Source organism: Acartia tonsa, chromosome 10 (assembly GCF_053477335.1).
Source record: "Acartia tonsa isolate MP-2025a chromosome 10, ASM5347733v1, whole genome shotgun sequence".
In the NCBI taxonomy this organism is placed as follows: domain Eukaryota; kingdom Metazoa; phylum Arthropoda; class Copepoda; order Calanoida; family Acartiidae; genus Acartia; species Acartia tonsa.
In genome coordinates this window covers 21562833-21585868 of record NC_137269.1, presented here as the reverse complement: position 1 = coordinate 21585868, position 23036 = coordinate 21562833, and the positions used below count along the sequence as shown (strand labels likewise).

At 36.6% G+C, this 23036-nt stretch overlaps 1 protein-coding gene across 1 annotated transcript in view; it reads right to left on the bottom strand.

Moving 5' to 3' along the window:
• LOC145329631 (myosin-4-like) overlaps positions 1–23036 on the bottom strand; it is a 73841-nt gene that overhangs the window by 42274 nt on the left and 8531 nt on the right. Inside the window, exons 9-16 of the mRNA XM_080173949.1 lie at positions 21007–21099; positions 19858–19956; positions 3296–3357; positions 2826–2889; positions 2290–2342; positions 1846–1921; positions 1529–1591; positions 71–136 (exon numbers count right to left, since the gene is read on the bottom strand). Coding sequence (XP_080030075.1) covers positions 71–136; positions 1529–1591; positions 1846–1921; positions 2290–2342; positions 2826–2889; positions 3296–3357; positions 19858–19956; positions 21007–21099 — 576 coding nt within the window. The remainder of the gene's footprint in view (positions 1–70; positions 137–1528; positions 1592–1845; positions 1922–2289; positions 2343–2825; positions 2890–3295; positions 3358–19857; positions 19957–21006; positions 21100–23036) is intronic.

The following is a 23036-nucleotide window of genomic DNA, read 5'->3' as shown; positions in this document are numbered from 1 at the left end:
CCATTCCCTTACTATTTCTATAATCAAGCTTTTCCTTTTTTTAAATTAATTTTTGTTGAAATTATCTTACCTTGATCTTAGGTTTACAGAATGCCTTCATCATAGCAGTGGGCTCACATCCAAGTAGGGTTGCTACCTAAAAAAATTATAGGCGTTGCGGCAAAAGACCTAATCATACAAAAGACCTAAAATAAAAAAAGACCTAAGCCTACCAAAGCCTTTTGTAGGATTAGTTCTTTTTTTTATTTAGTTCCTTTGTACGACTACGTCTTTTATCGGATTAGGTCTACTGTAGGAATAGTTCTTTTGTAATTTACGCTTTTTGTAGAATTTAGTACATTTTTATTAGGTCTTTTCTAGGATTAGGCCTTTTGTAGGATTAGATCTTTTGTCATTTAGGTTGTACTATTAGGAATTTTTGTAGCGACGCCGAAATATTAGGTATTAGTATGGCTTAAACCCTATCAAGGCTATAACATGTACGTCCAATGTATAATGTAAATATAGTTTTCTCCAAGGTCGTTTCAGAGATTGGAATGATTTGTTTTGAGACTGACAGGCTGACCTATACATAATATATGATTTTCTATACCTGTGGGGCTCTTTACTTAGTTAACCTAACCATCTGTGTATATCTGTGGATATAGCATACGTGGTTATTGTAAGAGATTCTTACAATACATACCCTGATAAAATGTTTCTCCCAGCTGGTCAGTATTCATTACAAACCCATCCTTCCCACCTCCTTATGTCTTTATCTAATCCCCTCCCCTGATTAAGGAGGAACACATTGATCATAATCTGAGTACTATATTAGCAACTTCAAATGAGGACAAAATTCTCCTGTCACAATATCCACGTATTCTATATCCATTAAGAGATATAAGTTTTCCGGAATTTTAATGTAGGGAGTAGATTTGAAATCTGCATCAAATTTTAAGGATTTTTTTATAAAATTCGTTTTTTGTATAATTCTTTATCTATAACCGGAAATACATTTTAAGTTAATTAATTTTGACCAATAGGATAGGTGGATTTTAAACTACCTGCGCTCTAATTGGTTGAATGATGTACGACATCCAATCAGAGCGCAGATTTTTTAAATCCACCAATCACAGATGCCAAAATTAATTAACTTAATTTGTATTTCCGCTTTTAGATAAAGAATTATACAAAAAACGAATTTTATAAAAAATCCTTAAAATTTGATGCAGATTTCAAATCTACTCCCTACATTACAATTCCGGAAAACTTATATCTCTTAATATCCATTTCTAAAATAAGCTTCAAAAACCATCCATCAAGTAATTATTTACCTTTTTAGCTTGGTTAGGAGCATCAGGTTCACATTGCTCCTCTAATTATTTACCTTTTTAGCTTGGTTAGGAGCATCAGGTTCGCATTGCTCCTCTAATCATTTACCTTTTTAGCTTGGTTAGGAGCATCAGGTTCACATTGCTCCTCTAATTATTTACCTTTTTAGCTTGGTTAGTAGCATCAGGTTCACATTGCTCCTCTAATTATTTACCTTTTTAGCTTGGTTAGGAGCATCAGGTTCGCATTGCTCCTCGCGGCCCTTCTGCTTGAATTTCTAGAAAAACAATGATAGCAAAATCCAAAAGTAGCAAAGCAAAAAAAATTTGGATAAGAATACGGACAATGAGATTTAAAGTCATTATCAAACATGAAAATCCAAACATAAAGACGGAAAAAGTTATCTATTAAGTTGATGCCTTTTGGAATTAAAAATAAAAACAAAAAAAATATTTCTTACAAAAATAAAACTTAAATAGCAGCGAAGAAAATCAAATTTCTATCAAAAAAATAATATTTATATTAACTTACCACTTCGCCCATGTTCATAACGGCAGCTGTAGCTTTATAAACGTTGAATGTTTCCTCCTCAGAAAAGCACAAAATCCTTAATTTTATAATTTAAATAAATAAAATACTCTTATAAAACAACGTCCTTGCAGAAGCTATGTGTTTTTAATCTTTCTTTGCCTAAAATATTTAGTGAATAATATAAACAAGAGTGAGCTTTTGCTTTTGCTTAGCTCCTAGCCTTCAGGGGAGGGCGAAGGAAATCAGGAAAATAGCATTAAACCACCCAAACATTTATAAAACAATTCTGACAGGTACAATCAATTAGGAGTTTCCGAGATCATTAGCTCCAGACAAATAAAAATTTACTTCTTTATATTACAGAATCGCTATAACCAAAGTAATAATTTTAAAGATAATTTTGAAGATAATCCCTGCTTGGAACCTATCAGCACTGTAACCTACCTGAAGGCATCATGAGTAAACTCGAGATCCTCATTGTCATCAATAGAAGGAACCTAGACAAATTATTTTCATTTAATTGACCAGGTTTTTTTTCTTTATATAGACTAGTTGTTTCGCCCCTTAAATAGCATAAAACCATTCCAAGATATTTAAAGAGCTTCCTTGAAGAGTATAGCAAATTTAAACCAACAATTTTTGAGATCTTGAGCTTAAGATTAGAAACCTTACTACTTTATACTATTGGATATTGAAGGTACAAATTCGTATATGAAAGTCTGTGTGTCTACTAAATTCTTCTCTGTAAATTTGTACAGCATAATCAAGATGGCTCTCATTTACAGTCAAGCTTCTTATAGGTATAAGAAGCTCTTTTAAACTTTGAGGGAAGAGCATCTCCAACAGCCTAAGATAATTTGCAATAGAAAAAATGTCTGTTCAAACTTGCATTTAAATGAAAGTTTAAGTTTTATTTCTTGCAAATAACATAACATGTATGGAAAAACACACATACGATAAATATATCAAAAATTGTTTACCTTAGTTTTACCCATGCTGACGAAGTGATAGTCGTAGATATCATTGGATAGGAGACACTTCACTGTAACAATATTTTACATTTCATTATGTTTCACGGATTAAGTATAATTGAACCAACCAATCATAATTAATTAAAAGTACTTAAAGATATTCCTTACCCAAATAGTCTATGAATAACATGTTTATAATACTTTGGGTACCAGTGTAATGTACAGTCAAATAGCACTATTTAACCTTGGCCTTAAAATGATTTTAAAAGCAGAAATACACACATTACAGTTGGGAGGAAGATCAATTTAATATCCATTTAAAAAGTTATCAGTTATATAAAGCATATCAGCCAGTTTTAAGCAGCAAAAAATATAAAATTAAACTAACTAATCAAATTTTATGCATCAACATTTGTCAGGTTTAGATTTAATAGGACACTTCCATCTTGTGAAAAATAATAAAATCTCTAAATGTTCCTTTTATCTCAGGAACTGCTGGACACATGAGTTGATAGAAAATATGGTAAGATCTCTCAACCTCCTGAAATATTTTTAAACAAGATTAGTATTCTTAAAAATTGTGGCTTTTTGAAGGAAAAAAAGAATGAACTGTCCTTTTGTGGACAATCATACAATTAAATTTCTTTCAAACTGAAAAATTTACAACCCCATAATTATGGACTCACAAGAGGAGGAGTAAAGGGCTTATTACCTTCCCACAAAAAATTTGGAAATTATTTGAGATTTTACTCCCCCCCTTACCACGTCCTTGCCCCTAACATTTCCGACTGATAGAAAGAATGACAGACACAAACGGGTATAGTCCTTTCCATGACATCGCTCCATATGGGGCGATGATTTTAATTGATCGCCTCTTATGACATGGGGCGATGTAATGGCTCCTTGAAAGGAGCGATTTAATAGCCCCTTATAACAAGAGGCGATGTTATGACTCCTTGAAAGGAGCGATTTAATAGCCCCTTGCCCTAAGAGGCGATTAAATGATCCTTTATCGCTCCTTTATCGCCCCTTCTAAAGAGGAGATGATATGTCCTCTTATCCCAAGGGGCTATTTAATTAAATATCGCCTCTTCATGGCCCCTTCACTATTATATATATCTTAGTCCCTTGATGGCCCCTACATCGCTCCTACATCGCCCCTTAATCGCTCCTCCATCGCTCCTTCTCCAAATTTATATTACATTGTACTTTGATGGCCCCTACATCGCCCCTCCATCGCTCCTACATCACCCCTTCATCGCTCCTTCTTCAAATTTATATTACATTGTACTTTGATGGCCCCTACATCGCCCCTCCATCGCTCCTACATCGCCCCTTCATCGCTCCTTCTTCAAATTTATATTACATTGTACTGTGATGGCCCCTACATCGCTCCTACATCGCTCCTTCATCGCTCCTACATCGCCCCTTCTCCAAATTTATATTACATTGCAACTTGATGGCCCCTACATCGCTCCTACATCGCTCCTCCATCGCCCCTTCATCGCTCCTTCTCCAAATTTATATAACATTGCAACTTGATGGCCCCTACATCGCTGCTACATCGCTCCTCCATCGCTCCTCCATCGCTCCTACATCGCCCCTTCATCGCTCCTTCCACAAATTTATATTACATTGTACTTTGATGGCCCCTACATCTCTCCTCCATCGCTCCTCCATCGCCCCATCGCCCCTTAATAGCCCCTTACCTTAATTTATATAAAAAAGCCCCTACATAGCCTCTCCATCGCCCCTTAATAGCTCCTTACCTTAATTTTTATAACATAGCCCCTACATAGCCTCTCCATCGCCCCTTAATAGCCCCTTATCTTAATTTATATAACAAAGCCCCTACATAGCCTCTCCATCGCCCCTAATAGCCCCTTACCTTTATTTATATAACAAAGCTCCTACATAGCCTCTCCATTGCCCCTTAATAGTCCCTTACCTTAATTTATATAACATAGCTCCTACATAGCCTCTCCATCGCCCCTTAAAAGCCCATTACCTTAATTTATATAACATAGCCCCTACATAGCCTCTCCATCGCCCCTTACCTTAATTTATATAACATAGCCCCTACATAGCCTCTCCATCGCCCCTTACCTTAATTTATATAACATAGCCCCTACATCGCCCCTCCATCGCTCCTACATCGCCCCTTCATCGCTCCTTCTTCAAATTTATATTAAATTGTACTGTGATGGCCCCTACATCGCTCCTACATCGCTCCTTCATTGCTCCTACATCGCCCCTTCATCGCTCCTTCTCCAAATTTATATTACATTGCAACTTGATGGCCCCTACATCGCTCCTACATAGCTCCTCCATCGCTCCTCCATCGCTCCTTCATCGCTCCTACATCGCCCCTTCATCGCTCCTTCTCCAAATTTATATTACATTGCAACTTGATGGCCCCTACATCGCTCCTCCATCGCCCCTTAATAGCCCCTTACCTTAATTTATATAACAAAGCTCCTATATGGCCTCTCTATCGCCCCTTAATAGCCACTTAATTTAATTATATAACATTGCCCCTACATAGCCTCTCCATCGCCCCTTAATAGCCCCTTACCTAAATTTATATAACAAAGCTCCTATATAGCCTCTCCATCGCCCCTTAATAGCCCCTTACCTTAATTATGTAACATAGCCCCTACATAGCCTCTCAATCGCCCCTTAATAGGCTCTTACCTTAATTTATATAACATAGCCCCTATATAGCCTCTCCATCGCCCCTTAATAGCCCCTTACCCTAATCTATATAACATAGCCCCTACAAAGCCTCTCCATCGCCCCTTATTAGCCCCTTACCTTAATCTATATAACAAAGCTCCTACATAGCCTCTCCATCGCCCCATAATAGCCTCTTACCTTAATTATGTAACATAGCCCCTACATAGCCTCTCCATCGCCCCTAAATAGCCCCTTACCCTAATTTATATAACATAGCCCCTACATAGCCTCTCCATCGCCCCTTAATAGCTCCTTACCTTAATTTATATAACATAGCCCCTACATAGCCTCTCCATCGCCCCTTAATAGCCCCTTACCTTAATTTATATAACATAGCCCTACATAGCCTCTCCATCGCCCCTTAATAGCCCCTTACCTTAATTTATATAGCATAGCCCCTACATAGCCTCTCCATCGCCCCTTAATAGCCTCTTACCTTAATTTATATAATCCTTACCTTAATATATATAACATAGCCCCTACATAGCCTCTCCATCGCCCCTGAATAGCCCCTTACCCTAATTTATATAACATAGCCCCTACATAGCCTCTCCATCGCCCCTTACCTTAATTTATATAACATAGCCCCTACATCGCCCCTCCATCGCTCCTACATCGCCCCTTCATCGCTCCTTCTTCAAATTTATATTAAATTGTACTGTGATGGCCCCTACATCGCTCCTACATCGCTCCTTCATTGCTCCTACATCGCCCCTTCATCGCTCCTTCTCCAAATTTATATTACATTGCAACTTGATGGCCCCTACATCGCTCCTACATAGCTCCTCCATCGCTCCTCCATCGCTCCTTCATCGCTCCTACATCGCCCCTTCATCGCTCCTTCTCCAAATTTATATTACATTGCAACTTGATGGCCCCTACATCGCTCCTCCATCGCCCCTTAATAGCCCCTTACCTTAATTTATATAACAAAGCTCCTATATGGCCTCTCTATCGCCCCTTAATAGCCACTTAATTTAATCATATAACATTGCCCCTACATAGCCTCTCCATCGCCCCTTAATAGCCCCTTACCTAAATTTATATAACAAAGCTCCTATATAGCCTCTCCATCGCCCCTTAATAGCCCCTTACCTTAATTATGTAACATAGCCCCTACATAGCCTCTCAATCGCCCCTTAATAGCCTCTTACCTTAATTTATATAACATAGCCCCTATATAGCCTCTCCATCGCCCCTTAATAGCCCCTTACCCTAATCTATATAACATAGCCCCTACAAAGCCTCTCCATCGCCCCTTAATAGCCCCTTACCTTAATCTATATAACAAAGCTCCTACATAGCCTCTCCATCGCCCCATAATAGCCTCTTACCTTAATTATGTAACATAGCCCCTACATAGCCTCTCCATCGCCCCTAAATAGCCCCTTACCCTAATTTATATAACATAGCCCCTACATAGCCTCTCCATCGCCCCTTAATAGCTCCTTACCTTAATTTATATAACATAGCCCCTACATAGCCTCTCCATCGCCCCTTAATAGCCCCTTACCTTAATTTATATAACATAGCCCTACATAGCCTCTCCATCGCCCCTTAATAGCCCCTTACCTTAATTTATATAGCATAGCCCCTACATAGCCTCTCCATCGCCCCTTAATAGCCTCTTACCTTAATTTATATAATCCTTACCTTAATATATATAACATAGCCCCTACATAGCCTCTCCATCGCCCCTAAATAGCCCCTTACCCTAATTTATATAACATAGCCCCTACATAGCCTCTCCATCGCCCCTTAATAGCCCCTTACCTTAATTTATATAACATAGCCTCTACATAGCCTCTCCATCGCCCCTTAATAGCCCCTTACCTTAATTTATATAACATAGCCCTACATAGCCTCTCAATCGCCCCTTAATAGCCTCTTACCTTAATTTATATAACACAGCCCCTATATAGCCTCTCCATCGCCCCTTAATAGCCCCTTACCCTAATCTATATAACATAGCCCCTACAAAGCCTCTCCATCGCCCCTTAATAGCCCCTTACCTTAATCTATATAACAAAGCTCCTACATAGCCTCTCCATCGCCCCATAATAGCCTCTTACCTTAATTATGTAACATAGCCCCTACATAGCCTCTCCATCGCCCCTAAATAGCCCCTTACCCTAATTTATATAACATAGCCCCTACATAGCCTCTCCATCGCCCCTTAATAGCTCCTTACCTTAATTTATATAACATAGCCCCTACATAGCCTCTCCATCGCCCCTTAATAGCCCCTTACCTTAATTTATATAACATAGCCCTACATAGCCTCTCCATCGCCCCTTAATAGCCCCTTACCTTAATTTATATAGCATAGCCCCTACATAGCCTCTCCATCGCCCCTTAATAGCCTCTTACCTTAATTTATATAATCCTTACCTTAATATATATAACATAGCCCCTACATAGCCTCTCCATCGCCCCTAAATAGCCCCTTACCCTAATTTATATAACATAGCCCCTACATAGCCTCTCCATCGCCCCTTAATAGCCCCTTACCTTAATTTATATAACATAGCCTCTACATAGCCTCTCCATCGCCCCTTAATAGCCCCTTACCTTAATTTATATAACATAGCCCTACATAGCCTCTCCATCGCCCCTTAATAGCCCCTTACCTTAATTTATATAGCATAGCCCCTACATAGCCTCTCCATCGCCCCTTAATAGCCTCTTACCTTAATTTATATAATCCTTACCTTAATATATATAACATAGCCCCTACATAGCCTCTCCATCGCCCCTAAATAGCCCCTTACCCTAATTTATATAACATAGCCCCTACATAGCCTCTCCATCGCCCCTTAATAGCTCCTTACCTTAATTTATATAACATAGCCCCTACATAGCCTCTCCATCGCCCCTTAATAGCCCCTTACCTTAATTTATATAACATAGCCTCTACATAGCCTCTCCATCGCCCCTTAATAGCCCCTTACCTTAATTATGTAACATAGCCCCTACATAGCCTCTCCATCGCCCCTTAATATCCCCTTACCTTAATTATATAACATAGCTCCTACATAGCCTCCCCATCGCCCCTTAATAGCCCCTTACCCGATTTTATATAACATAGCCCCTAAATAGCCTCTTCATCGCCCCTTAATAGCCCCTTACCTTAATTTATATAACATAGCCCCTACATAGCCTCTCCATCGCCCCTTAATAGTCCTTTACCTTAATTTATATAAAATAGCCCCTATATAGCCTCTCTATCGCCCCTTAATAGCCAATTTATATAACATAGCCGCTACATAGCCTCTCCATCGCCCCTTAATAGCTCCTTACCTTAATTTATATAACATAGCCTCTCCATCGCCCCTTAATAGCCCTCCATCGCCACTTAAAAGCCCCTTACCTTAATTTATATAACATAGCCTCTACATAGCCTCTCCATCGCCCCTTAATAGCCCCTTATATCCTCCTTCAAAACAGTTATACACCTTCCCAGGATCTATTGGAAGCTACCCTATAAAGGAGAACCATATTGGTTCTGCAGTTAGCGATCTTCTTTGATACATACAGACAATGATCCTGTTACTTTTTATAAGGATTAAAAATAAAATGGCCTAAAGCCATCTCATTACCCATAGGAAGCTTCACTGTAAAGGAGAACCATGTCGGTTTAGTGGTTAGCAAGGTACAGACAGACATACATACAGACAAAGATCCTGTTACTTTATTATAAGGATTAAAATAAAATAGTTATTAACCTCCCCAGGACCTATGAGAAGCTACCCTATTAAGGAGAACGATCTCAGGACCTATAGGAATCTTCACTGTAAAGGAGAACCATATTGATTCATCGGTTAGCAAGATCCTTCGGTACAGACAGACATTCATACATACAGACAAAGATTCTGTTAATTTATTTTAAGAAATACAGATAAAATTGTTATAAACCTTTCCAGGCCTAAAACCATCTCAGGACCTAATTTCTGCCGTTGACAACTCGAGTTAAGTTACTATATTATTTTTACAATGTTTAACTTATCTGTTATTATTGGCTGACGAAAAGTTTGGGCAAAAAAAAAATTTATTCTTCAATGAAATATCTCTCCAGTATAATTTTGCCAAGTGCTAATTTATTAAGAATAAAGTTTGCCACAAATTTACCAAAAAATCTCATTGTCATTTCGCCAGGGAGGATTAGGATAGTTCCCAAAGTGTTATAAGTTGGCTTATCCAAGAGTGCTGTCTAGTCTCCAAAGTTTTATAATACCGTTTTCTTATTCGTTAGATTAACAACCTTGGGGACTTTTTATTGTTTTGTGATTGTTTAGTTCATTAAGTTGAGTGTCTAAATGTTTCAACCACTAATTCTAAACTAAAGAAGGGGTAATTTTGTGAATCATCAATGGGAATAATTAATATATAAACATACATATATATACAGTGTTTTTTTTTATGAGAGCATTTTTGAAAGCAATTTTACCCTACTTATAGTTATCAGAATTTAATGATTAATGGCTTATTCTCTTCGTTTTTTATAACCATTAACAGAAAAGCAAAAAAATATTTCAGTTTTTATTTAAAAAGTACAGTAAATTCAAAATTTCAAAACATGGGTGTCAACATCTAAAATAGTTATTTCTCGCATCGTATTATAAACGGCTTTCCGCGGATATAGAAAGTACAATTATGAGATTAAAACTAGTTTTTTTAGCCCCGAGGTGCAGAAGGCACCGGCTAAAAAAACTGGGTTTAATCTTATGATTGTACATATCTATATTCGTAGAAAGCTGGATATAATACGATGCTAGACATAGTTTTTTCGTATGGATGAGAACCGGTTCCTATCCACCGGATTCAAATGAATACGAGAAATGGTTTTAGCGCATTTTTCTTATGCTCAAATCTTCTACCCTTTCCAAGAATGGAGGGAGTACATTGGGGGGCCAGTATTCCCTCCCTGGTTGAGATATGGCCTTCAAATTTCAAAATGTTCTAGTACATGTCACAAGTAGTATCTATATAAATTTTTAGCTCAATATCTCAACTTTGAAGCGTTTTGCAGCCATTCTTGCAAAGGTAGATTATAAGAAAAATGCACTAAAACCATTTTTAGATGTTGACACCTAAGTTTTAAATTTTTTAATTTACTGTACTTTTTGAATAAAAACTGAAATATTTTTTGCTTTTCTATTAAAGGTTATAAAAAAGAAGAGAATAAGCCATTAATCATTAAATTCTAATAACTATAAGTAAGGTAAAATTGCTTTCAAAAAAGTTCTCATAAAAAAACACACTGTATATATGTATATATATCATTTTATCGACAATCGTCTTATCCCTGTAGATCTCTGATTATCAGAGCATTTTTGAAATATTTGCTGCTTATTTTTTGGCTGCCTTTGGCAAAATAATTTTTTTTCATAAAAAATGTATACAAAATTATCGTATTAATTTGGTAAATATATCATTGCACTTGAATTATTTTTAAGTCACTAACGGCTAATCCCATAGATGACCCTAGGAGTACTTTAATGAATAGATGTGGTGGAGAGGGGGGGGAGGGGGAAGGTTAAGAATTTAAGGGAAGTGATACCTTCCGGGGGCTGAAAGTGTTAGTCCCCTCCCCAAAATGAAAACTTTTCCTGCGAGTAAAATAAGCTTCAATGTAAAGGAGAAGCATATCGGTTCAGTTGATACTGATAAACATCCTGTTACTTTAATGTAAATATTAGTTTAAGGATAGTCTGTATAATCTCAGGGATAAAGGAAACATTAGGCAATTTTTACAATAGTCTCCAAAGTTTTATAATGAAGTTTTCTTATTCGTTGGCTCAAAACTTTGGGGACTTTTGTCATATTTTGGTTGTAGTGTTGCAATTTTGTGTATCGTTATTAGGGATGGATAAAAATTTATCGGCCATTGTCTTATTCCTTTAGATCCTTGGTATAATCAACTGAATAACAGTTCCAACAACAAAAATTAAGATATTGCTTCGCTTTTTATGGACAAATATCCTGTTATTTTATTATAAGGAAAAAAAATAAACTATCTTAAAATCATCTCAGTACTCAGCGGTTAGCAAGATCCTACGGTATAGACAGACAGACATACATCATATCGGTTTAGCAGCAAACGAGATCCTTTGCTACAGACAAAAAAAAACTTTGTATATCGACTAGCGGCTACGCCCCCAGCATCTATTGGCTCTGTATTCAAAGGGGAATGAATAAAAGCCTAAAGCCTTCCCAGGACTTAAAATAGAATAGCCTAAAACCATCCCTCGACTTAAAATAAAATAGCCTAAAGCCATTACAAGACAAATATTAAGCTTACCTGAAATAGAAAGCCCAATCTGTTTAGTAGTTATTGAGATCTTAAGTTTCAGAACAGAAAGCCTTACTAACGTGGACAAACACAGGATATTTCGGACAAATGTCGGAGTGGACATTATATAAGTAAAACGCAGAAGTGTCTATAATATCTTAAAAATTAGGTTTCAACAACATTTGTTTAGTTATTTCTACACAGGTTAGGTTAGGTTAAGATATAAATATACAAATAAGCCCCCTGCAGGGGTTAGGCATATAAAAAAACCTATTTGACAGTTGTAAACAATGTGAGAAAAAAATATGTTTTAGTTTAATGAAATGTTCTATCTGTTTCAAACCTTTGCCTTTCGATAGAACTTACCTACTTTGGAAAACTGTTAGACTGATTTTAAAATTTCAGTCTGTGAGAAAAGATATTCAAGATTTTTTTTTGTTTTGAAAGATTTTTATCTTATAAATAAAATAAAAGACACTCCTGCGTTTTACATAAGCAATGTCCACTCCGACGATTGTCCCATTCCTAGGTTTGTCCACTCCAACGTTTGTTTATGTTTTACTACTTTATATAATAGGATAATATGTATTCTTCTTTTATATTTCTCTTTTCTTATTCACTTGCAGCTGCGCTCTTTTTAATGTAAGGAGGCAGAAAAATAGCCTAAACCAATTAGGGGCTTAAATCTGAAAATGAAAAAGCAAAAAACCATCCCATGACCTATGTGAAGCTTCCCTTAAATGGAGAATTTAGTCAGTTTATGAAATTTTTAAGCTTCAGACCAAAAAAAATACTTTTTTTGTTAAAAGAGAGACTTTTCTACAATTAGGGCTAGTCCTTTCGTCATTGCTCTTCTCATTAAGTTAAGCATGTGGTTTTCTCTGCTATTGTTAAAGATAGACTGTTGAGATTTTTAGTGAATATTCCCATGACATATGTATATCCAGTCTATAAATTATTTTGTCTGTCTCTCAATTATGCTTCAAAAGACTTAGGTTTCGTGATAATCTTTGAGTAATAGCATATTCTCTTAAAGTCTGCTCTATAACTTACTTTGTCTGTTTGTCCATTATATGATCCTTATTCAATATTCTATTTAACTAAAAAATTTCATTCTCTTAGTTTATTTTTTTTCTTTATTTCATTATGTTATTATATTATTTATATTTATTTTATTAATTCATTATATTTCATTATAATTTTCCTTTTTAAATGCGAAACTTTTCTATAGTAAGGATTGGTTTGTCCGTACGTCCAAACGGTTAGACGACATTTTCTTTAATTTAGACATGTTATAAATATCCTATCGATTTCAAACTTTGCAGAATGATTTCTATAACAGTTGGGTACAATACTATATTCATTACTAGAAAGTATGTACGTCCATTTTTTTGTATAATATCATTGTCCCATTCATCTGGGTTTTGGAGTAATGTTTCTTAGGACAACAAGGTTTAGTATTATAATCAAATACTAAAAATAAAATTATGCCCTTTTACTATATTCTATACTAGCAGATTCGCCCCTAGCCTCAGGGGCTTTGCCCCAAGAGGTGATAAAATTTTTTTTTGGCGAAATTCGTAATAGGACCAAGAAAATCTTCAGCAAAAAAAAAATGGGGGGGGATTTTTTTGTTTTTGGGGGGGTTGGGGGTATCCCACCCCCCAAGAAAATAGCCTAAAACCACCACAGGACCAGTAGGTATATTCCCTGAATAGTAGAATATAATCGGTCCAGTGGTTACCGAGATCTTAAGGGACTGACAGACGGACAGACAGACGGACAGACAGACGGACAGACAGACAGACGGATGGACAGACATCATTCTACTTTGTATTATAGATTTACGCTAATTTTAACAAAATTTATGTTTGACCTCCTGATTTTAGAGCTTTGCTTTTGTGAATGTTGTTATCCTTGTTATCTTGCTTTTTTTTCCTTTTTCATAACCTATTATATAAAGTAGTAATCTTTTTTTTGTCTGTAGAAAAGCTAACCGCTGAACCTATATGGTTCTCCTTTACAGTGAAGCTTCTTTTAAGTTCATAGAGGGTTTATAATTATTTCGAGGGAGGGTATCTCCACCCTCCCAGAAAATTCACCCCAAGAAAAATATTACCCCATCCCCTCAAAAAATCTTTTTAACTTTTTAAAAGCAAAGCTTTTCTATATTAAGGATCAGTCCGTACGTCCGTAACGGTTAGCTATTTTCGTTAATTTAGGCATGTGATTCCTGTAGTAGAAAGGTACGATTTAGAAAGTCTATAATCATTATCAGAATATCCATACGTCCATTTTAAGCATACTAATTATTAACTTACAACAAATTTTTATGTATCAAAATTATCCGATTAATCTGATTTCTGGGATACTGATTCCTAGGACAACAAAATAGAATGTTATAAGCGAATCATATCTATAATCAAGTCCAAAAAATGTGAGTACGTCCTTAAGCATTTTCCTGCATGTTAGCAATTTCTCAATAAATTTACTTACAATTTTGTTTCGAATTTTAAATTTATGTTCTGACTATTCAGTTCTGACACTCTACATTATTAATGTTCATTAAAGGACGCCTGCAAGAAATAACACGCTTTAACTGCTAAAAGACTGCCACAAGAAGACCCAATACCCCAAATTATAAGCCTTCAGCTTCAATAACAAAAAAGTTCTAGGCATTTCAAAATAGCATTTTATGTACAATAGAATTTTTGAAAGATTTCCAATGCTCATAAAAGAAAAAACAATATTAAATTACGTTGCCTAGACATAAAATTATAACCTTATCTTTGTCAGAAACTTAGATTGCCTGTAACTGATTACATTTTTACAATAAAAACACCACATTTCATAGTCAAAATCTATGAAAAAAAATCGATTTAAATTGCATTTTTAAATGAAAATCATAGCGGAAACAAAGGGGTAAACTAATACAAGCTTAGCTGTGATTGGTTGTTAAGCTGATTCAGCCTTCTGATTGGCTACAGTACATTCGGTACAACGCAAGTAAAACTTATTTTTTTTTAATGATTTTGACTATAAAAATGGGTATTTTTATTGTAAAAATATAATTAGTTACTGGAAACCTAAATTTATGACAAAAATAAGCTTATAATTTTGTTTCTAGGCCACGTAGTTTAATTTTAAAGTTTTCAACATGAGCATTGCAATTCTTTCAAAATTTCCATTGTACATAAAATGTCATTTTAAAATGCCTAGAACTTTTTTGTTATAGAAGCTGAAGGCTTCAAATTTGGGGTATTTGGTCTACTTGTGGCAGTCTTTCAGCAGTTAAAGCGTGGTATTTCTTGCAGGCTTCCTTTAAACTTTTTTCTACCGTTTCAGAGCTTTGCTTTTATAAATGTTGTCATCCTTGTCATCCTTTTAAAACTTAAATTTAAAACTGTAGAGGGTCACATTCCTTCCTTACCTTAATGCCCTACCTTCTATAATGAAGGGGCAATACAATTACAGAGGCTGTACAGGAGCCATAAAGGGCCTATGTTATATAAATTAAGGTAAGGGGCGATGAAGAGGCTATGAAGGGGCTATGTTATATAAATTAAGGTAAGAGGCTATTAAGGGGCGATGGAGAGGCTATGTAGGGGCTATGTTATATAATTAAGGTAAGGGGCTATTAAGGGGCGATGGAGATGCTTTGTAGGGCCTATGTTATATAAATTAAGGTAAGAGGCTATTAAGGGGCGATGGAGAGGCTATGTAGGGGCTATGCTATATAAATTAAGGTAAGGGGCTATTAAGGGGCGATTGAGAGGCTATGTAGGGGCTATGTTACATAATTAAGGTAAGGGGCTATTAAGGGGCGATGGAGAGGCTATGTAGGGGCTATGCTATATAAATTAAGGTAAGGGGCTATTAAGGGGCGATGGAGAGGCTATGTAGAGGCTATGTTATATAAATTAAGGTAAGGGGCTATTAAGGGGCGATGGAGAGGCTATGTAGAGGCTATGTTATATAAATTAAGGTAAGGGGCTATTAAGGGGCGATGGAGAGGCTATGTAGAGGCTATGTTATATAAATTAAGGTAAGGGGCTATTAAGGGGCGATGGAGAGGCTATGTAGGGGCTATGTTATATAAATTAGGGTAAGGGGCTATTTAGGGGCGATGGAGAGGCTATGTAGGGGCTATGTTATATATATTAAGGTAAGGATTATATAAATTAAGGTAAGAGGCTATTAAGGGGCGATGGAGAGGCTATGTAGGGGCTATGCTATATAAATTAAGGTAAGGGGCTATTAAGGGGCGATGGAGAGGCTATGTAGAGGCTATGTTATATAAATTAAGGTAAGGGGCTATTAAGGGGCGATGGAGAGGCTATGTAGGGGCTATGTTATATAAATTAAGGTAAGGAGCTATTAAGGGGCGATGGAGAGGCTATGTAGGGGCTATGTTATATAAATTAGGGTAAGGGGCTATTCAGGGGCGATGGAGAGGCTATGTAGGGGCTATGTTATATATATTAAGGTAAGGATTATATAAATTAAGGTAAGAGGCTATTAAGGGGCGATGGAGAGGCTATGTAGGGGCTATGCTATATAAATTAAGGTAAGGGGCTATTAAGGGGCGATGGAGAGGCTATGTAGGGCTATGTTATATAAATTAAGGTAAGGGGCTATTAAGGGGCGATGGAGAGGCTATGTAGAGGCTATGTTATATAAATTAAGGTAAGGGGCTATTAAGGGGCGATGGAGAGGCTATGTAGGGGCTATGTTATATAAATTAGGGTAAGGGGCTATTTAGGGGCGATGGAGAGGCTATGTAGGGGCTATGTTATATATATTAAGGTAAGGATTATATAAATTAAGGTAAGAGGCTATTAAGGGGCGATGGAGAGGCTATGTAGGGGCTATGCTATATAAATTAAGGTAAGGGGCTATTAAGGGGCGATGGAGAGGCTATGTAGGGCTATGTTATATAAATTAAGGTAAGGGGCTATTAAGGGGCGATGGAGAGGCTATGTAGGGGCTATGTTATATAAATTAAGGTAAGGAGCTATTAAGGGGCGATGGAGAGGCTATGTAGGGGCTATGTTATATAAATTAGGGTAAGGGGCTATTTAGGGGCGATGGAGAGGCTATGTAGGGGCTATGTTACATAATTAAGGTAAGAGGCTATTATGGGGCGATGGAGAGGCTATGTAGGAGCTTTGTTATATAGATTAAGGTAAGGGGCTATTAAGGGGCGATGGAGAGGCTTTGTAGGGGCTATGTTATATAGATTAGGGTAAGGGGCTATTAAGGGGCGATGGAGAGGCTATATAGGGGCTATGTTATATAAATTAAGGTAAGAGGCTATTAAGGGGCGATTGAGAGGCTATGTAGGGGCTATGTTACATAATTAAGGTAAGGGGCTATTAAGGGGCGATGGAGAGGCTATATAGGAGCTTTGTTATATAAATTTAGGTAAGGGGCTATTAAGGGGCGATGGAGAGGCTATGTAGGGGCAATGTTATATAATTAAATTAAGTGGCTATTAAGGGGCGATAGAGAGGCCATATAGGAGCTTTGTTATATAAATTAAGGTAAGGGGCTATTAAGGGGCGATGGAGGAGCGATGTAGGGGCCATCAAGTTGCAATGTAATATAAATTTGGAGAAGGAGCGATGAAGGGGCGATGTAGGAGCGATGAAGGAGCGATGGAGGAGCGATGGAGGAGCTATGTAGGAGCGATGTAGGGGCCATCAAGTTGCAATGTAATATAAATTTGGAGAAGGAGCGATGAAGGGGCGATGTAGGAGCAATGAAGGAGCGATGTAGGGGCCATCACAGTACAATTTAATATAAATTTGAAGAAGGAGCGATGAAGGGGCGATGTAGGGGCTATGTTATATAAATTAAGGTAAGGGGCGATGGAGAGGCTATGTAGGGGCTATGTTATATAAAGTAGGGTAAGGGGCTATTCAGGGGCGATGGAGAGGCTATGTAGGGGCTATGTTATATATATTAAGGTAAGGATTATATAAATTAAGGTAAGAGGCTATTAAGGGGCGATGGAGAGGCTATGTAGGGGCTATGCTATATAAATTAAGGTAAGGGGCTATTAAGGGGCGATGGAGAGGCTATGTAGGGCTATGTTATATAAATTAAGGTAAGGGGCTATTAAGGGGCGATGGAGAGGCTATGTAGGGGCTATGTTATATAAATTAAGGTAAGGAGCTATTAAGGGGCGATGGAGAGGCTATGTAGGGGCTATGTTATATAAATTAGGGTAAGGGGCTATTTAGGGGCGATGGAGAGGCTATGTAGGGGCTATGTTACATAATTAAGGTAAGAGGCTATTATGGGGCGATGGAGAGGCTATGTAGGAGCTTTGTTATATAGATTAAGGTAAGGGGCTATTAAGGGGCGATGGAGAGGCTTTGTAGGGGCTATGTTATATAGATTAGGGTAAGGGGCTATTAAGGGGCGATGGAGAGGCTATATAGGGGCTATGTTATATAAATTAAGGTAAGAGGCTATTAAGGGGCGATTGAGAGGCTATGTAGGGGCTATGTTACATAATTAAGGTAAGGGGCTATTAAGGGGCGATGGAGAGGCTATATAGGAGCTTTGTTATATAAATTTAGGTAAGGGGCTATTAAGGGGCGATGGAGAGGCTATGTAGGGGCAATGTTATATAATTAAATTAAGTGGCTATTAAGGGGCGATAGAGAGGCCATATAGGAGCTTTGTTATATAAATTAAGGTAAGGGGCTATTAAGGGGCGATGGAGGAGCGATGTAGGGGCCATCAAGTTGCAATGTAATATAAATTTGGAGAAGGAGCGATGAAGGGGCGATGTAGGAGCGATGAAGGAGCGATGGAGGAGCGATGGAGGAGCTATGTAGGAGCGATGTAGGGGCCATCAAGTTGCAATGTAATATAAATTTGGAGAAGGAGCGATGAAGGGGCGATGTAGGAGCAATGAAGGAGCGATGTAGGAGCGATGTAGGGGCCATCACAGTACAATTTAATATAAATTTGGAGAAGGAGCGATGTAGGAGCGATGGAGGGGCGATGTAGGAGCGATGGAGGGGCGATGTAGGAGCCATCAAAGTACAATGTAATATAAATTTGGAGAAGGAGCGATGAAGGAGCAATGGAGGGGCGATGTAGGAGCGATGGAGGGGCAATGGAGGGGCGATGTAGGGGCCATCAAAGTACAATGTAATATAAATTTGGAGAAGGAGCGATGAAGGGGCGATGTAGGAGCGATGAAGGAGCGATGTAGGAGCGATGTAGGGGCCATCACAGTACAATTTAATATAAATTTGGAGAAGGAGCGATGTAGGAGCGATGGAGGGGCGATGTAGGAGCCATGAAGGAGCGATGTAGCAGCGATGTAGGGGCCATCAAGTTGCAATGTAATATAAATTTGGAGAAGGAGCGATGAAGGGGCGATGTAGGAGCGATGAAGGAGCGATGTAGGAGCGATGTAGGGGCCATCACAGTACAATTTAATATAAATTTGGAGAAGGAGCGATGTAGGAGCGATGTAGGGGCCATCACAGTACAATCTAATATAAATTTGGAGAAGGAGCGATGAAGGAGCGATGTAGGAGCGATGTAGGGGCGATGTAGGAGCGATGTAGGGGCCATCAAAGTACAATGTAATATAAATTTGGAGAAGGGGCGATGGAGGAGCGATGTAGGGGCCATCAAGTGGGTTGTTATATAAATTAAGGTAAGGGACTACGGAGGGGCGATGGAGAGGCTATGAAGGAGCCATCATGGGGCTATAGCATAGCCTCTTATCATAAGAGGCGATATTAACGCCCCTTCAAAGGAGCTATTAAGAGGCCATGAAGGAGCTATAGCATAGCCTCTTATCATAAGAGGCGATATGAACGCTCCTTAAAAGGGGCTATCACATCGCTCCATATGATAAGAGGCTATGCTATAGCTCCTTGAAGGAGCTATAGAAAATCATCGCCCCATATGGAGCGATGTCATGGAAAGGACTATACCCCACAAACAATTATACATTAACTTTGCTTCTAAAAATGTGATTACCTGTTGAAATGTAATCCTAGCCTTCTCAAGGAGATATGTCTCAATATCACACCCAGCCAGCTTACCACCAGAATTGAAGTGAATTCGGATAAATTTTCCCTGAAAATTAAACATATTTGATTTAGACGAAATAAAATATGTGTAAATAACCATAACTATCTTCTAATTAAACTAATAACTCCTATCATATTTTGATCATCACTGGAAAAAGAAAACTGAGGTGAATTCTTTTAAATAATTTGCCTCACTAAAATCAGTTTACCGACTAAAATCAGTAAGGCTCGCTAAAAATTTTGAGGGGATCATTTTGCCTCACCAAGCAAACTGATTTTAGTGGGGCAAAAGTTTTTTTAAGAATTCACCTCAGAAATGTCAATATCAATATAGTTATGCCTTTATTATTCACCACTAATCCTTATTTGTTCTCAAACAAGGCATTTTCAAAAATCATATCTTGAATAAAAAAATGTAGTACATTTCTCTAAATTCTGTTAAGAATTCTTACTTTTAGCATCACTAAAGAAAGTTATCAATCCATTTATCTATGGAAGATTGTGTATCTATCCATTCAAAATATCTTTTTTGTTAATCTATTAAAACTTAAAAATCAATGTTTGACATTACCCATAGATTTTTATACTCATCTATAATTGGTATATTGGTTAATTACATATTTATCTGCCCATCAATACTTTAAAATCTTGTAGAATTCTCATTAGATTTCAGTATTCATCTGTTACTGATCCATCTATGTATACTAGTGTCTAGTGTCTGAGTATCAATTTATCTATCTATCTAATACATATGAGTATCTAAACACATATACATCTAACCTTCATGTGTATCTAATTTATATGATTATCCATCTATCTACCTATCAATACTTACAAATCTGGTAGAATTGTCAGTCTTGCCGCCATTACCCATGAATTTTAGCATTTATCTATTGTTGGTATATTGGTTAATCTATCCATCTATTTATCTAGTTTACATATATAAGTATCTGTTATTGATCAATCTATCTATACTAGTGTCTATCTATCTATATGAGTATCAATTTATCTAAACATCTCTGTATCTAATCTATAAAAGTATCTATACAACCATCTATCTATATGAGTATCTATCTATCTTCCTATCAATACTTACAAATCTGGAAGAATTATCATTTCTTGCAGTCTTGGCATTACCAAAGGATTCCAGAATTGGATTGGTCTGAACAATTTGATCCTCCAGGGACACCTATATTAATATAGCACATTTATAAATATCTATCTATCTATACATATTTATATCTATATCTTTCTCTATATAATAGGGACACCTATATTAATACAGCACATTTATAAATATCTATCTATCTATATATCTTTCTATATATAATGGGGACACCTATATTAATATAGCACATTTATAAATATCTATCTATCTATACATATTTATATCTATATCTTTCTCTATATAATAGAGACACCTATATTAATACAGCACATTTATAAATATCTATCTATCTATATATCTTTCTATATATAATGGGGACACCTATATTAATACAGCACATTTATAACTATCTATCTATCTATACATATCTATATCTATGTATCTTTCTCTATATAATAGGGACACCTATATTAATACAGCACATTTATAACTATCTATCTATCTATACATATTTATATCTATATATCTTTCTCTATATAGTAGGGACACATATATTAAAACAGGACATTTATAACTATCTATCTATATACACATATTTCTATCTATATATCTTTCTCTATATGAGAGAGACACCTATATTAATACAGGACATTTGTAATTATCTATCTATCTATACATATTTCCATCTATATATCTTTCTCTATATAAAAGGGACACCTACATTAAAACAGGACATTTAAAGCTATCTTTCTATCTATCTATATATACATACATATAAATCCATCTATATAAAAATAGGACATTTATAACTATCTATCTATCTACAATAAGAAATGTTAAACTATCCATCTATCTTTCTTGAGTTGGTCTTTGATTCCCAAAGGAGAAATAAATTCCAATTCTAACATTTATTTATACTTACAATAAAATTTAACTAAAACCACATCTTTTAACATAATATTCATTTTTAAATCGGTCCTGTTGAATAGAATTTAAGTACTATCACACAAAGTGCCTTTTAAGCATTGAAACCCGCCCTCTTTTAGTTTTGAAATTAGGAGTATTTTTTCCCAATACCTAACCCCTATGGGCCCTAACCCTACGTCGCTAATAACTGAGGTGCCCTAACCCTACGGGGCTACCAAGTTCCAAATGTAACCTGACCTAATAAGACCTAAAGTATTACACAAATAAACAAAAAACTAGTTTTCCTCTTATTTCAATATAATTGAAAAATAAGGAGGAGGTTTCAATGCTCAACAAGATGATTAGTACGAAAGTGTCAGAATTTAATCTAATGTTTATTAGATTTGCAATTCAGCCATGTGTGACTTTCTGTTATAAAAAATTTCAGTTCAGTATTATCTTACATTCAAAGAATTTGTTACCCTGAATGGTCAATTAGATAAAATAATCCATTGAACTAAATAAATAAGGAATTTCTAAATAATGACTTCAGCTACATATTGATTTATTAATTAAAAATGAAGGGAAAAAATAATTGCCCATTCGTATCAAATTTTTATTCTGTGTATTTTGGAAATGTACATGGCTTTCTTTATTCAACGGTCATCGGATCATTTATTTTAATCAGGATTTTTTTTCAGGCAAGACTGAGTTTCAAAAGCATATGAAATTGATATCTAAAAAGGTCCCGAAAATGGTATTGCTGTGGAGTGTACTTTAATCACTCCTTTGGATTATACAAGCGGCCCCGCCTATAGATGCCTCTTTAAGAAATGGGAGGGGATGGGGGAATCTAAGCTCACCTTTTTATCCTTGTATTTGAATAAAAAATGAAAAAAATCGAATGGGGGTGGAGGGGGGGGGGCTAGGTCATTTTTTTCCATGACAGGACGTGTAGTAGAACGATATAAGTTTATCTATTTAGATCTTTTGGTATATACATATACAAATAAATACACACACACACACACACACACACACACACACACACACACACATACATATCCAATTCCAATGAATATGTTTTTAAATTCTTAATTTTCATCGATACT